Below are 17,068 nucleotides of genomic sequence, written 5' to 3' on the forward strand. Positions count from 1 at the left end.
GGTTTAAAGGAATACCGTATTCGCTCGTATAATGATCGCACCTCTGTAATTTACATTTGCCATCAGAGTTCGATTTTTTCTTATTAATTTTCAATGCAGTTTCGGCTGCTGTACTAAACGTTTTATCCAGACGCTTCCGACGAAGCTCGAATGACTACGGAAACTGTTTTGTTTCCGGTGAATTTAGGCGACAAGGTATTCCGCCAGAAATATTTGCACAGTTTCTTTAAGTGCAGTACGGCAACTGCATGTTTTAAAATGGCCGTTGGAGTTCTGAGCACACAAAGAATGTTGCAAGCTTTGAACATTTCCGCCGGTGTTAAGTGGTTAGGACGCGGCTGTTTGCGGCCCAGGTTTCGCTTGTGGCAACGAACACATTGAAGCTAGTCGTCACATCTCGCAACAAAAACAATGACAACTTAACCAGAAAAGGAAAGCACGGAAGGCATGTTGCCGTCGAATAACTCGGCGTGTACGCGTTCTGCTACATGACGACAGTCCGCTCAGGAAAGATCGAACGAAACAAACATGCTATACTCGGTGACAACTACACCGTGGTGACAACTTAAGAACGGCACCGAAAGTTGCCGCTGTGCCTTATCACCGTAGCCGGATGTTTCTCCGCGCGGCGCAAGTAGGGAGTTACTGGGAATATTTTGAGCATGACGTGAGCCGTACCCGTGATTTTTTGGACTTAATATGCTTATAAACGATTCCAGTGACGACAAACAAACTGCGTGAGACAAGGCAGAACATATCACGCATTCATAGCAAACCCCTTTCAAAACGCACGCGCACTGACATCACGAGTCCGGCGCTTTGGCGGATTGATACACTACATGAGGTGGTGCCGTTCTTGAGTTGTAACCGAGTATAGCCTTAATTGTGTTGGTTTTTAAGCTCATAAATTTCTTTGTTGTATCTAACCTTGAAGTTAGTGTGCTGCAGACGATAGAGTGCTGGAATTCTCCCGGATCGCCGGTACCAGCGCGCCTCGGATACTGTACTGTAGGCAGCACTGTAAACCGGAGGCAGTACTGTAAGCCGCTCGCCATCGGCTCCAGCATGACGTGTAGCTCACACGGGGTCCAGAAATCTGCTCGGAATGATGTACTCGATGTTGGAGCTCATTGGCAGCAACTGGCGTCTGATAGGTCATAGCAATTGGGTACACATGTATTTTCTGACACCATCCCCTTAAATACCGCCTCCACTCACCTTGCTGTGACGCGCTTGCAAGAGTGAAGCGAAGTGTCGCGTGTTTCAACGAGTAACATATTCTCACTGCTCAAAGGTGCACCCTCCCTCTACCCCCGGCTAAATATAATGATGGTTGTTTTAACCACTGTGGGCGAAGGAACAGACCGAGAGCATCGAAGTCCTTGCTGACGTGGTGGTGACATAGAAACAGCGTCACCCTAATGATAATCATGCCATTAACGTTACATTGAGCGTCACATGTTGAGGGCTCCGAAAAATCACACTGAGCAGTAGTGCCCAAACCTAAGCTATGTTTTCGGCATACTTGGTTCATTCAGTAGACTGCCGATTTCGTCCCCGCATCACCCCCTTAACTGCACGATGTCGCATGCCCATTTTCTCTTCCCTAAGCGAGAAAAAATAGCGTTTCTTTTTATCTTCCGACAAAGATCACTTATACGTCCCTTATTATCGCTCTGACTGACCTAGACATCTCCCAACGAGAACTGTGCCGCCTAGGCGAGGAAACCGCATTTCCTTTATGTCCCAATGTGATGTGCTACACACCCGGAGACCAGCGCAGGGACCCTTGCGCAGTTGGCCGTTTTCCAAATAAAGTTTTCCCTCTCTCTCTACACCGCTCTTTCTTCGATCGCGGCAGGTTTCGTGCAACCGCCATGTCTTCGAGCATGAACACCGCAACGTCCTCGAACCAGGCCGGGCAGCCGTGGCGCTCGCGGGCACCGCACCCCTCGCGACCCTACCCCGGTGGCCGCCCGGACGTCTCGTCGACCTCGTCGGGGGTGACGGCGTCGACGGGAAGCGGCGCACCTGGACAGTCCTCTCTCGAGGAAGACTCGTGGTCGCGCACGGCCCTCGTCTTGGGTATGGTCGTGCTGGTGGCCGCCCTGGGCATCATCTGGCTCGTGTTCGGAGGGGTGTCGTCCATGAAGACCTCCGCCGCCGTAAACCCGCTGCCGCCTGCGACACCGTCCGCGGCTGTGCGCAAGCCCTTCCGACCGCAGCCACCCGCCAGAAGAGACGACTTCCCCAGCCACCCGCCACTGGTATGCGACAATGACGCTGTGTAGACATTCAAACAAGCGAAGAATAACCTTTGTTCTGGAACGGTATCGAGTTGAAGGAATGCGATGAGGAGTTGTATGCCAGTCACTAATGGGATTCCGGGTGATGACTTGAAATCGATCAATCAATCGATCGATCGATCGATTGATCAATCAATCAATCAATCAATCAACCAATCAATCATTAAATCAACCGATCGATAAATCAATCCAGCAATCCACCAGTCAATCATTCAATCCATCAATCCATCAGTCAATCATTCAATCCATCAATGCATCAGTCAATCAATCAATCAATCAATCAATCAATCAATCAATCAATCAATCAATCAATCAATCAATCAATCAATCAATCAATCAATCGCCTATTAACGTGCCCGGGAACATCCCAAGGCACACGCAAAGCTCGATACAGCACCATGTGCACATTTAAGAATAATACGAAGAGCTAACTGTGGTTAGAACAAAAATAACGCACCTTGGCATGCACTCACACATGCAATCCTATGCGCACACCTGAATAATGGATGGCAACGACCTTGCGGCGCCAGTAATCACGAGTTTCTTAAGCTCGCGCGTACAAAAACATTCGTAAGAGAAGCAATACAATCATGAAGGGTTTTTTTACAAAAACGGAATCGGCTAAATGTTTTACTCGTGAGACTACCAAGCATTCAGTTTATTGGAATTTGGTAGGATTTATTAAATTACAGAGGATAAAGAGGGCGCGCTGCATTTGTTTGGCCATATACAGAGCGAAACTGATGCGCAAAAAGGTTTAAAAGTTCTAGTGTTTGTCCTTTATGATCAAAACGGGTATTTTTTTTTCTGCTAAGCCCTTGATATCCGATCGACTACAGAGCGCAAAATAGGATTCCCTGACATCTTGGTGATGCTGAAAAACAATTCCATTGTTTTCATTAATTCCTTTTTCGGACTCCGAGAGTCCAAGAACATGCGCGTGGTGCTTTCTTTCCTCATGTTCCTCACCGAATTCTTTCCAGCAAAACCAATATTTAATGTGGGTTTCGAAAGCACTCTAGTGCAATTTCCACTGCCAACAGCACCTTCACTCCCCAGCCGAGGCACTGTATCAGCCTCAGAGGGACAGCACCGTAATGCCTGAAACTGTCCCAATTAAGCATGTCAAGCACGCAAGAAACCTTTAGCGGGAGAAAATGAATAAAAGACGGCACAAGTGGCACTAAAACTTTAATTTTGTGGGGTTGGTCTCAGTCTGTCCGATATGGTCGGTTTTGTGCTTAACTAAATTGTGCGCGAGGGGGAATGCAAACTACATTTAGTTTTACCGGAGGATGTTGGTTTCGCGGGTTGGGGCTTTTATATCAAGTACTTCCATTCATTTGCCCGCGATGCATTTGACGGCTTAGAGAAACAGGTTTTAGAAACGGATAAGGCCCGATAGCGGCCGTGTCCCCAGATGACAAACATGTCCAAAGAGTGCGACAGAGACAATTCGTTAATGAGACCGAAGAGGTCAGCCCTGCATAATACTGGGTTTGCTACTTCAGATGGCTGGCGAACTTGTAATGAGGGTTAAATGCCAAAAACGAAGAGTAATAATAAAAAGACGAGAAAAAAAAAAGAAATGACCACACAAACATGTCGAAAGAAAGCTGTCTTTTGGAGAGAACGCTGTGCGCACCTCGATAATGTGGTACGCAATTTCACTTTAACATGGGTTTCAAGCAATGTAGCGCGGCCATATTGCCCGAGGAGACCTCGGCCTTTTCAATAAGCCTGCCAATCCCCGTTTTAATTATTGAACTCTGGTACTGTTACTTTTTAGGAATACTCTACCACATAGGGCTTCAGTTGGTAGGGTTTATTCATACTCGACCTGGGAACCTGAATGGCGCCGTTAAATGCTACGGATATTATTAATAACGAATCCTGGCGATTGTTTAGACACACTAACTGGATTGGCGGCCCCAAAATTATGGATCTTAGAGTGCCGAGCTCAGTCCACGTAATGACGCAGTGCCGGCCATATAAGTGGGTAAAATGTGATTCCAGGATGTCTAACTTGATCTCCTTCCCCAGAGTTATTGAAAACCCAGGTGTGCTGCGGTGGAGCTGAACCCTTGGGGTATTTACAGTACTCGTGCAACGCTAAGAAAGAATATGATGGAACCGTAAACACTGGCACGAATTCTCGCATTTATGGCTCCAAAAGAAGGCACATTCAGTTGCTTAGCATTTTGACTGCAAAAAATATTAGCAGTGGCTTAGCTCGGCTATGCCAGGATATACGTAGCGTGAGCTAAGGTTAAGCTGGTTACTCTTAGCTTTCCCGGTTGTCTAGGCTTAACTTGAATACCATGCTTACTGCCGCTTCAATGACACATACACAGTATCCGCATTATGGGACACATGTATATTTATCAAGCGGCTCCGCCGCAGCGCCACCAATCGCCCCAGAGCTAAGTTGGTTCCACAGGCGCACGCCGGTGTTGCTGCGACACAGGAGCCATCGGTTCCACACCCGGCCACCCCTTGCATGATCATCAATTGGACCGGGCCGCCACGTGCGGAACGGAGGTCGGCGAAGACGCTGGGCGCGTGGACTGTGCGAGAAACTCCCGGCAGCGAGCAACGTCGTGCACGCCGTGTGATGTCACTGCTCCTCGCGCATGCGAAGCACGGCTCTCCAGGAGCCACGCGAAGCTGCTCTGCCTCGGCCAAATTGCCAAACGCCAAGCAGCGTTTACAGTAGAAGTTGATTGTTCCAAACATTTTGCAACTTGCCACAATAACGAGAATAGATCGCTCTCCCGCACGAGCGGCGCCGCAGAAGCGAATTCAGAGGCGAAATTTGATTACATTTTATACGGCCAAGTGTTTGAACGGGCCAGTTTTATCTTTGATAGCTTCAGGGTAAAAACGAGCCATCTGATCCTTTTTCGCGCGCACGGCAGCGACGTTTTCCCGCAGCCGAGATGCCGAAGCCATTTCCACTGAACACTCCACCGGCCCCCGCCCCTCATTCTGAACCTCCTCCACCGGTTGTGACGCCCTCCACCATCCCCCCACGTCCGGTCGGGGAAGGCGGCGTTCATCCCCACGCCTTCGTAAACCCCGAAGGTCCTCCATCGCCGGTCAAGGGCCCTCCTCAACGGCCGAGTGAGGACCAGCTTCCGCCCCCGCGTTCCGACTTCATAGAGAAGCTGCCGCCGTACGTGGAGCCCGTGCACTACGACCTCATGATCAAGGTGCGTACCACGACGGGAGCTGTCGGCGCCAAATTCGAATATTTGCGGAAGCTGATTTGTTGTTCTGGAGCGTTGTGGTGAATGTCACGTGTAACGATTTTTTTTAGGGTGCACATAGATGTTTTATCATCAACGTCAGCCTGGTTGTGCCCAATGCAGGACGAAGGCATCTCCCAAAGCTTTTCCAGCCGCGTCTATCGAGTGCTCGCTGAGTCCATCCTTGTCCAAATTTTTGTATTTCATCCCTCCACCGAGTGCATGGCCGACCCCTATTTCGTTAATGGTCTATTATCAGCAACTCTGTTGTCAAATGTATTGAATTTTATCGAATTGTACTGATAATCACTCAATGTATGTTGTTTTACATGATAGATTGGGAGTAGGATGAGGTGTGTGGGGTGCGGTTTAAGCCTGGGTGATCTTGGGAGAGATAAAGAAAATTTAAGATCTTTGAGCAGGGGCGGTATTCTCGTAACTGTCCCTTTTGAAAACGTCCCTTTTGAGTTTCAGTCATCGTGACGTACTTCCTGTTAAGCAGTGAGCGTTGGCAGTAGGTTTGTTGCGCTTGCGTTACGTCACTTCCGGTTGTTTGCTTTTAGCCAATCAGGGCTCGCCAAAAGGGACACTTTTGAAAGGGACGCAAAAGGGACAAAACTCGAGGATACCGCCCCAGGTCGCAAAGGGGATGGGAAGCATATAATTGGTCTTCCGCCTAAAACTGCATGTATCAAGTGATTATTAGCCTCACTTGATAAAGCCAGTCTGCACATTTCCAAGAAAAATTGTAGCAGGTCGCCTCAACGCTGCAGAAGGACGAATCAGCGTGTGTTAATTCGCGAGATTGGCGAATGACGAGGCCCAGAAAGCGAGTCTCTAATGACATACTGGTCCTCGTCGTTCGCCAAACTCGCAAACGTAAAGACGCTGATTCGTCGTTTTTTCACTTTAGGGTGAAGCCCACCTGCGGCAATTTTTTGCGAGGATAGTGTTGGCATCATTCTATCCCCGTGCACTGTCCGTAGATCTGCTTTTCCACAACGCTCCTGAGTGAGCAGTCATGGCGTCCACGGGAACAAACTGGGCAAATGCACCCGATATAAGTTGACAAAAAGTTTGTTCGACGCTGTGAAATCGCGGAATGCAAATCGTCATGTTCGCATTGTGCGATGCCACAGCCGAAATCCATTTCTGCTAGTGAAACCTCGAGGTGGTAGTTGTCGTTGGCTATCTTTCCGCTTTGACCCCAGTAATTGGCCGTCTGTGTGCATTGTGGGGACGCATATTCGCGGACATTTTTCAGTGAAGTTCTGACCAGCGGCGGATCTCTCGCCGGTGCACTACCTGACCTGGTGTTTCCCCGAGAAGGTGGTGATGGAATCTAACCGCTACCCTAACTTGGCATTGGGCAACACGTTGTTCCTGCGGAAGGCTATTTTACAGCTTTGACCACAGTGATTGGCCGCCTTTGTGCATTGTGGGGAAGCATATTCGCGTACATTTTTCAGCGTGGCTCTGATGGCGACGGTTCTCTCACCAGTGCACTACTACCTGCCCTGGTGTTGTCCCGAGCAGGTGGTGACGGATTCAAACCGCTACCCTAACCTGGCGCTGGGCGACACGTACTACCTGGGCAAGGTGATCGTGGAGCTGCACTGCCTGCAGCCGACGCAGGCACTGTACCTGCACGCTTTCGGATTCAGCATCAAGGAGCAGCAGACGACGCTGATCCGTGAATTCGACAAGTCCTACCTCGGCATCAGCCGCATGGCCATCAATGACGACCTCGAGATGCTCAAGATCGAGACGGACACTCCGCTCGAGCGGCACGTTACTTACACGCTTTCTATTGAGTTCGCCGGCTCCATCAAGAGCGCCACGCGTGGAATCTTCAAGACGCACTTCGTGACCGAGAACGAGCGCGTGTGAGTAGTGCGCTTGAGTCGAAGCCCTTAATGGACAGTGTTGAACGTTTCTTAGCTAGTATACGTTTTACTTTCTACTCAGAACCTCCTGAAAAAAAAAAAAACGAATAAGGGCGACATGGAGATCTCCGAAATATTATGCTCGAGTTCAAGTTTTTAAAGTTACTCCAGAGCCGGCAAGAATGTCCGCTTAACCTCCTGCTCCAACAAAAACTTTTATCAGCCTTATCAGCCTTTATCATGCCAAACCGCTTATCAAGGACAAGCAGCAAAGACAGGGTGGGGTTTACCTCAATAGACGCATATATGCCCGAAACAAAATACATTTGTATGTATTTAGCCATTCAGTATTATTTCTAGTCAATTAGCTAAATGAGACATGCTAGGACTAGAATTTTATTCTTGAGGACAAATACGACGCCGTGCATTACTTTTTCGTAAAGATACACGTATTAACAGCAGAGGGGAATTTCACAACACGTAACAACTTCACTCTGAATTAGGTAGTAATGAAAAGTACATGAAACTCGGCCTAATGTTACAGTTGCATTGTCGGCCATTTGTCATACAATTGGTTTCGGAATAGTTTTGAAAACACATAAGTTACAGCCCCTTTCTGTAACCCTATTCCCTCCGTAGACGGCCATGTAACGAGAGGAAACGGGAATTCTGTGATGTTTACTACTTCCCTCTAAACTAATCCCTTATTAGAAGTACATTAAACTCGACGTAAATATATAGTCGTCTTAGCCGCCAATTTCACTACATTTTCCCCAATATACCAACATTAGTATGGAAGCTATAGAATTTAGGGAAACTGGAAACAAAAATTTTTCGTGTCAAGGTGTCCCTAGACGGATCAACATCGACTACGCCAGAGGGGAGCTATAGATAGCAGCTCTGCAAAAAAAAATGGCCATTATCTTTGTTCTACGTTCCTATTTTTTCATTGAGCATCTATTTCATACCGATATGAATAACCACTTTGATATCTCTTTGCTACTCTTGACATTTTTATACAGCTACTTCAACTTGTTCAAAGCCAACCGAATTGGTGGAGAAGGTGGCGGCAACTTTGAGGTCTAAACGCCATTTCTGCTTTAGTTCGTGTTCCATTTGTGAATTCCGGGTTGGCGAATATTGGCTCTCGCGAACTACACATTCCAGCCTATATTAAGTGCGAACATGGCGCTAGTCGTATATTACAAACCCATTTGCAGAACTCAGTACTTGTTCCACGTGGAAAGCATTTTGTACTTCTCACAAAAACAGGGACTAACATTTTTGACAACTAAATTCAGGCTTTTCTTAATTTCAGTGAAGTTCATTTGTGATTACCCGTAATAATCAGCAATTATTCATCAGAGTTCACGCATAGCTTAGGAGATAGGCCGAGCAAGCAGCCCTGCGTCGGCCTGCGTAGGCCAGCCTCCCAGTGTTGCAGTAGTCGTGTCGGCGGGGGCTCGTAACAGGGACTATTAGGGCGCAGCCCTTTGACGCCCGCCTCCGGGCTGACCCGCGTCGCCGTAGTAACCGAGTGAACGATGGAAAGACCGAATAGTGAAAGCAACCAAAAGAAGAGAGTGTCAAAAAAGTGGGAGGGGAGGGCGGTTCGCAGTGGCGGAGCGAGCGCTGTCCGAAAGTGTGCGGTGGGGGAAGGGAGTATGCTGTAAGGAGGAAAGTGTCGCGAAATTGTGCGGTGGAGAAATAGGGGGGGGGGGGGGGGGCGGGTAGTATGCTGTGCCCCCACAAGACGCTCGTCTGCGCGACGCTGGCGAAAACGTGAAGGGGGGGACGTGCGCGTGACGCTGGTGTGCGTTCCCTGCCTTAGACGTGGGTCGCGGTCCTTTCCTGTGATGCACACCGCGACGCCGACACAGCGGCTCATCATCGCTACCGTCCCTACGAGTGAGTGCTGCCTCAGCGCACTGCTGCTGCACCCAGATATCGCAAAGGAGTATCGTAATCACGAGCCAATATTTTTAAATTTGCTGAATAAATACTCGTTTAAAAATAATTATCCCCGTATGTGCTTGTTCCGCTGCATCTGTCGCCGAAAGGCGATAGCCTTCTGCTTGCCGTGCGACGTAACTCGTTCTCCTCTCTCCCCTCTCCACACTCTTCAAGTTCATCCCCTCCCCTGTAGTTTCTCCCATCGGTAATGCGATGGTAGGAGGGAGAGCATTATTCCGATCTCAATTCAAATGAATTTTTCCTGCTTTCACAGCTCGCTTGCCTACATACAATAAAAAAGCGCGTCACTTACTTGCCTCTTTTACGCCTTAATTTTCCTTGTTTTTTGTTCACAAGCTTTCAAACCAATCCAGCCCATATAACGAATTTAAAAAAAAACATGTACCCATTGGCTGTGAACTGACATTTCGCCTCAAACACGCCTGAGGTTTTCCTGTAGCTGCACAAAGTGAACTTGCACGACCCATGTCAGTGGTTATATAGTAGTGTGCGCCTGTTTTAACATGAAGGTGTTTTATTCCGGGATAAACAAAGATTTCGGTGACGTCATCTGTCACGGAAATGACGCCAGTACAACGAAGCAAGCTGCCTTTAAAGGATGCACCCCTGCACGCAGGATCTTCTTGCGGAGAAGCAACCTTTAGCACTATAAAGTACGTTATACTTAGGGTTGTTCGTTTTCGGGCTTTATATTTTAACACGAAGTGTTTTCTGCGGGATACACCAAGATGTTACTGATGTCATATCCGTCATGGAAATGACGCCAGTACACCTTTGCCTGAGCGACCCGCCAGCAGGGCGTCGCTCGTCAAGCACACCCACAAGACAGCCGCCGACACGCAAATCATGCTCAGCAGCAGATTTAGCTGCACATTTCACTTTTGTGTTTTACCGATTCCTATGACGGAGGAATCAACCGCATTTTTCCCCCTCTATATACTTCTCCCTGAACAGTTCCACCTTCTAAATGGTCGGCTGAATCGAGGAACAGGCAGATGGACCAAACTTGTTGTGCGTTTAGGCAGCCGAAGAATGACCGCTGTCTTTAAACCGGCGTGGGACATGGCGCTCAAACGCATGTGATAAAATACACATTGGACTACAATGTTCGCATGCCACCAGCGTCGTGCCCTGTGACGTTCCCGTAGCAATAAAACGTTCACCTAGTTATGTGCGTGTCTTACCGCTTTCCCAAACGGGTGACATCGCATCACCAACTACGCAGGTGAATTCGCACCTATCGTGTTGATTGGCACTGTATTCGTACACTGCTTCCCGATGCACAAATGCGACACATTGGCCCCATTAGGAGACGGTGAGATCTCCGTTTGCCTTGGCTAGGGAGCATTATGCACCCTGTAAAATAACGAGTTGATCTTCCTAGGACGTGCTTCAGGCGCTGCTATTCGTTCGAATTTTGACTTCGTGAGAATGCACAGCTGAAACATGCCCTTGGTTAATTTGCGCAGCATGGTGATTTCGACCCAGTTCCTTCCGACATACGCCCGGAAGGTGTTTCCGTGTTTCGACGAGCCGGGGTACAGGACAACCTTTGACCTCGCCGTTGTGCGGCCTCGTAAATTCCGCACTTTTTCCAACATGCCCCTCGCTCGGAGTGAAGAAAGGTGAGATTTGGCGGCACTGTGATCTTCGTGAGCTTGCCTTAATTGTGCATGCTTTAACGGCAAAGAATATAAAAGCTCGATATATATATATATATATATATATATATATATATATATATATATATGCACCAACACGGACGAGCGGGCGGCATGTGCTCCAGCAGGACAGCAATATTCGCATCAACAGAACAGAGCATAATTGATTGTTTCAGTGCGTTTTTGTATTAAACTTCTTGTTGAATGAATTACCCACAATATATTCTGAAATCAAATTTTGAAGTGAAATTATCTTACTACCAACTGTTAACATAAACGGCGGTAAAGAATGCTTGTATCACAGCTGTTATATTTCTGTATTAATTTCCCTCTGGAGGTCAAGACACCGTTGAGTACGCCGGCTTATTTGTGCTTAACCCTTAGCGCATTTGTGTTTTTACACTATCTTCAAGTTAAGCTACTCTTGCGTGTACGTACACAACCTCCCTTGTGGGGAAAGAACTGTGACCGCGTTTGATAGATCACGAATTACATGTTGTTCGCCCGTGACACCCATCGAACTTAGTTTTCGAGCATTAAACATCGCACACAGCGACTTTTCCGCATGTTATCAAGGGATTTCTAACGTTAATCTTTAATGCACACGGATAAAGACATGATTGAAAACATGTGTGCAGTTCATACCTGTGTTCGCCTGCTACATTTCCCCAAACACTGCAGTGTGTTTGTTTACTTATGTTTTTGTTGCAATCCGGCCGCGCCCGGTTGTTGCCTTTGTTTCAAGCAACGGCCGTGTATCCGTTCTTTTCGTTTGTATGCCGCACGGGTTATCTTGTTCGATAGGCAGAGTGTTTCGCCCTGTCGTCACTAGACTCGTATAATCTTCTTTGATCTCCTCTGTTCTTCATGCAATTCGACGGTTCCAGAAACCATCACGCTCAAAAATTAATTCTCGCAGTGCTGACGCCGCGGCCTTCGATTCGCCGACACCCGCCAGTGCACGTCACTTTGCGGGACTACTCCTTTGCCCTTTGTGTATTCTCTTGAGTTCATAGCGGAACACATGTTTGTTCCAATAACCTTTTTGTTCTTTGAACCGGCATCGTCATTGGCTACGTGACAATATTGTGCATTAAAACGTTGATTGATTGATTGATTGATTGATTGATTGATTGATTGATTGATTGATTGATTGATTGATTGATTGATTGATTGATTGATTGATTGATTGATTGATTGATTGATTGATTGATTGATTGATTGTAGGGTTTAACACGCCGACGCAAAGCAGACGATGAGGCACGCTCTAGTGGAGGGCTCCGGATTAATTTTGACCACCTGGGGATCTTTAACGTGCGTCGAAATCTTGTACACACGGGAGTTTTTACTTTTCGCCTTCACCAGAATAGCGGGCACCACGGCCGGGAATCGAACCCGCGTCCTCGGGCTGGTGTTAAAACGTAAAAACGTCGCAGACAAACAGTACTAACGAAGACGACATACCTCGTAGAACTGCATGGTGCCTGGCCTTCCTTAGTGTTGTCTTTGGCGCTTCTTTTTCGTTTGTGTTACAAATGCTAAAATTAGCAAATCGCCAAAAAGCCGTTTTACCAAATCGCAGCGCTAACCCTCATATATAGTTAGCATGATCAACAACTTACGCTTTTAGTGCCTTGGGGGTTAAATATCCACAGCGCTGAACCGCGACGAAAATCAACGCTCGGTTTATTACAGGTCCAAGGACTTCGTCGCGGACTATTTTGAAAGGACTCCCAAAATGGCTACCCACAATTTAGTCTTCGTCACCGGTCCGTACGTCACTGCCGGCACTGGATTGGTCAGTATGCATTTACATCTTCGTTTTCTTCTCCATTGAAAATTTCCCGTGGCTTGCACGCACTGATTTGTTCCCTTAAAGAGACTGAGGGGCCTGAAACATCGCAGAAAACACAGACAGACGTACGTTGATAATGGCTTCATCAACGGATCATTTCGGCTGTTACCTGTACCGCGAACGTAACGCAACGACCTAGCAGCGAAGATTTATGTGTCGCTTGCGTAGACCTAGCGAAAATTTTCAGCAGAAACTCCCAGTTGAATAAAAAATTCACGCATCTCCATTAAGTGAAGCTTGACGAGTGGGCGAAGCATTGGGGATCGTTCTTACCGTAAATCACCCGTGGCATTGCCCACTCGCGCATGTAAATGAGTGACAACGCGTTTGTACAGTATATACAATTCCAATCCAATCCATGGCTATACAATTTAATTTACACAATCCAGTCCATTTCAATTCAATCCAATTCCATCCAAATCCAATCCGATCCAATCCAATCCAATGCTCCTCACGCATGCGCGACACTCTGTAGACGGGCGCCAAGCCCCTGACAAAGCCGAGTCCTAAGGTGATTCGGCCCTAATAGCTAGAAAAGGATGACGGATTTATGCTTCAAGGTGCCATAAAGAGAAAACACAAGTTTGGTTCAAGTTTCGCTCAAATAAGCTACATAATTAAGAAAAAAGGGAATGGCCAAGCGACCCACTAGCTCATTTCCCGCAACAGAACCTATGATGTCGTATCAGACAGCTCTGCGATTGGCGGAGGGCAGCAAAAGCAAACGCAAATTAGGCAGAGCTTATAAGCTTGCCGAACGAGCTATTTGCGCTTAAATTTAGGGCACATTATTTTTAAAGCCGTAAGAATGGTGGGACAAACAGTGGAAGTTACGAAAGCACACGTAAACATGGAAGTACCGATACGTACTGCGGTTGGTACTGCGCGCTAATATTATACTTGGTTTAGCTGCACAGGACTGCGGGGCTATGGGATTTTTTGGAAGCACCAATAGGCACAGAAAAGGGACTTGTAAAGTCGCTTACTCGCCATACGTTCTAGGAGTGATGCGTGGCAAATGCACGCGGCGTCAATTGCATCTTCTTTTTGCGAACGGTATATAAGGCAGAAAACAATCCCTCGTCAACTAACGACATGTGGCGCGAATGCTTAATAACTATTGCTGCCTCATTTCAAGGCGAGCGCCCATGCTGTTCTTTACATATACTGGGCAGGAATCCGCCGATAGAGTCAGCATGACTCGCTGAGGCCGTCCTTCCTATCATAACAATAATATGAAGACTGCCGATTTGTATTAGCTTCATTCTGAGCACAAGGTCGCGGGTTCGATTCCCGGCCGCGGCGGCCGCTTTTCTGATGGAGGCGAAAAGCAAAAACGCCCGTGTGTACGAGATTTCGGGCACGATAAAGATCCCCAGGTGGTCAAAATTAATCCGGAGCCCTCCACTACGGCGCGCCTCATCGCCTGCGTTGCGTCGGCGCGCTAAACCCTACAATCAAATCAATTGTATTAGCTTTATGATAATTAGTCTTGCTTCATTACGAACAGGATAAACGCAGGCTCGTAGCAGCTAAGCTCCACAATGCTCGCCCATTGAAAAGTTGCTTCTTTTCTAGGGTGACTAAGAGGTTGGTGTCTCCTACGAAGCTTGCCCACGGTACCAGTCTACCGTGAACGCGGGTGTGGGGTAAAAGAAGTGCGTCATCCGCTCTCTTCACTCTACGCAGGTCAAAGTGCACGGCATGACAAAGCACGCGCGCAACTCGGACTACATGGTAGAAGCGGCACCCAAGATTATCCGCTACTGCCAGGAAACATTCGGCATCGACTACCCGTTCCCCAAACTGGGTAAGGGCGGAGAGGAAAAGTTGCCCGCGTATCTGCTCCTTTCGTTGCAAAGGTCGACAAAAGACGATAGTCTTTCGTCGACATTTCCGATTTTCTATTTTCTAGAGGTTTGCTCAAGTCAAATTAATTTACCGCGTTCCACTGCTTCAGGCCGGGTTCCTCGATGCCAGCGCTGCCGTACGGCGGAGACGCGCGTAAATCTAGGCACCCTACTTCAACGTTTATAGAACCGCGTTGCCCCAATCCACGTGAGTTCCAAGCAGAACGTGGAACCTGTATAGCGGGAACTTTCGTAACAGCTGCCGTTTGATTTCTTAAATTGCCGCCAGAATGAAGTTTTTTCCGCAGTGGACATAGTATTTTATTTGCTGTCGCAAAATTCAAGCATCCATAAAGAAACACCGCAATTATCCCATGTGTATGATTTTATGTCTCATATTTGCGTAATTTCTTGTTCTTGTTCAACAATGTTGACAAGTATGAACATTGCCGGCTCTGGGCAGCTGTTTCACTTTGGCCGGATGGCTGACTTGAGTGACAGACAGACAGACAGACAGACAGACAGACAGACAGACAGACAGACAGACAGACAGACAGACAGACAGACGGACGGACGGACGGACGGACGGACGGACGGACGGACGGACGGACGGACGGACGGATGGACAGACAGACAGACAGACAGACAGACAGACAGACAGACAGACAGACAGACAGACAGACAGACAGACAGACAGACAGACAGACAGACAGACAAAACGCAATGTGATCCGCCAGAATTGCCGAAGCACTACGGCTATGAGATAAGCGAATCGCAATCTTATGGAGGACAATTTCAGATTTCTTGAGAACAATTTAATGCTAAAGCATTGGACGGCCCATTCAGCAAAACAGCCTGAGTCTGACAGTTCGCGTAGGCGTCCAAAGCTCTGAAGTGGCTCCTAACGCGCGTGCTGTGAAACGTTCCATAGCGCAATAGTAAATGCGGGATTAGAAAAAGTGGGCCGTCCGGGTCAGTACCGCAGATGAAGTAAGGTAGCCGAAGAACGCAGCCAAGCGAGCGAACGGGCACAGAGAAAAATTCTCCTTTGACGTACACTTTTTATTAGGCAGTGTCGGGAACGAGTAACTGCGCATCGTGTTAGGACACAGATCGAAGCCATTCGAAAGCGTCAAGAAGGAATAGGATCGCGAACCAGCGCATTTCAAAGATCAAGAGCCCGTACCACCTCGATAATGCAGGGTGGGAACGAAGCGTCTCGCGCGTGTAATTGGACAATTATAATTTGGCATACACGGCCCATCAGAAGTGCTCAGAATTCCTTGGAATGTTTTTTTTTTTTTTTTTTCAAACCTACGTGGTTTTTTTTTTAGTTGATAGGCGTTAGGCGTGAATTTAACGTTACTTGGTTGCTGTTATGGCGCTGGCGATATTTTAAGTTACAAAACTGAATTGTTTTGGTGGGGTGGGGGGGGGGGGAAGCCCCTTAGGTGCTGGGACCATCGGCGTCTCCTGTCGTCGTCGCAAATGTCGTCTCATGTATTCACGGTACTAAAACACCAGGAACCTCGTTTACGCCTCGCGTTAGCACGTAACGCATACTAAAAAAACGCAGGGACACTCGTCTAGGACTCGCGCTAAAGAGCTTCGTGCTTCAAAAGCAAGAGACGTTTACAGAAAGCTGTGTACCTCTACCTCCCAACCATTTCATCTCCGTTGGCAAAAACGCCAAGGTGCCAAGAATACACTTACACACTGCATCCTTCGCCCCTCCCGGTTTTCACGTTAGTGGAGATGGCCCGGGAATTTTTATTTTCGAAAATGCTCAGCCTTTATACAGAACACTGGAAGAGTTTAGGGGTAGCTTCGGTGATTTTGTCATTGCAAGCTTTCTCACCGCACCAATATCAAATATTTGTTACCTTCCCGCAAAGTATTTTTTCAAGCTACCAGTCCCGTCAGGTATATCGCACTGCAGGAGCGGTGGTTTCAGCAGGCCACCCTGTTGTCACGCTGTTACGTCACGCTATTGCGTTACGACGTGCAATGTCCTGTCACCTGCTAGTCAGCTGTGGTTTGTTTAGCGTAGTGCTTTTTATTTGGCATGAGCTTGAGCTAAAGGTAGTCACTGCGGAGGAGGGTGGTGGGATAGCTGCTCTTGCGCAATCGGCAGCACGAACTCGCCGACAAACAGGACGAGCGTGAGCTGTCATCTCTTTCCAAGCAATGACAACCACAGCGCCAGACGGACAAACTTTTTCTGCCATGCTAACAAATGTCGAAGCGAGAGAATCTTGCTTCGCTCAAAACAGTAGCTTTACGAGGTA

General features: G+C 47.8%; 1 protein-coding gene across 1 annotated transcript in view; it reads left to right on the forward strand.

Annotated features, from left to right (window-relative positions):
- The first annotated feature begins 1,877 nt into the window (after positions 1-1,877).
- LOC144148515 (aminopeptidase N-like) overlaps positions 1,878-17,068 on the forward strand; it is a 74,005-nt gene continuing 58,814 nt past the window's right edge. Inside the window, exons 1-6 of the mRNA XM_077680038.1 lie at positions 1,878-2,267; positions 5,225-5,518; positions 7,091-7,440; positions 10,884-11,039; positions 12,771-12,873; positions 14,620-14,740. Of these exons, the coding sequence (XP_077536164.1) occupies positions 1,878-2,267; positions 5,225-5,518; positions 7,091-7,440; positions 10,884-11,039; positions 12,771-12,873; positions 14,620-14,740 (1,414 nt within the window). The remainder of the gene's footprint in view (positions 2,268-5,224; positions 5,519-7,090; positions 7,441-10,883; positions 11,040-12,770; positions 12,874-14,619; positions 14,741-17,068) is intronic.

The sequence above is a fragment of the Haemaphysalis longicornis genome, unplaced genomic scaffold (assembly GCF_048455015.1).
Source record: "Haemaphysalis longicornis isolate Haplotype H1 unplaced genomic scaffold, Haemaphysalis longicornis Haplotype H1 scaffold_8, whole genome shotgun sequence".
NCBI classification, from domain to species: Eukaryota; Metazoa; Arthropoda; class Arachnida; order Ixodida; family Ixodidae; genus Haemaphysalis; species Haemaphysalis longicornis.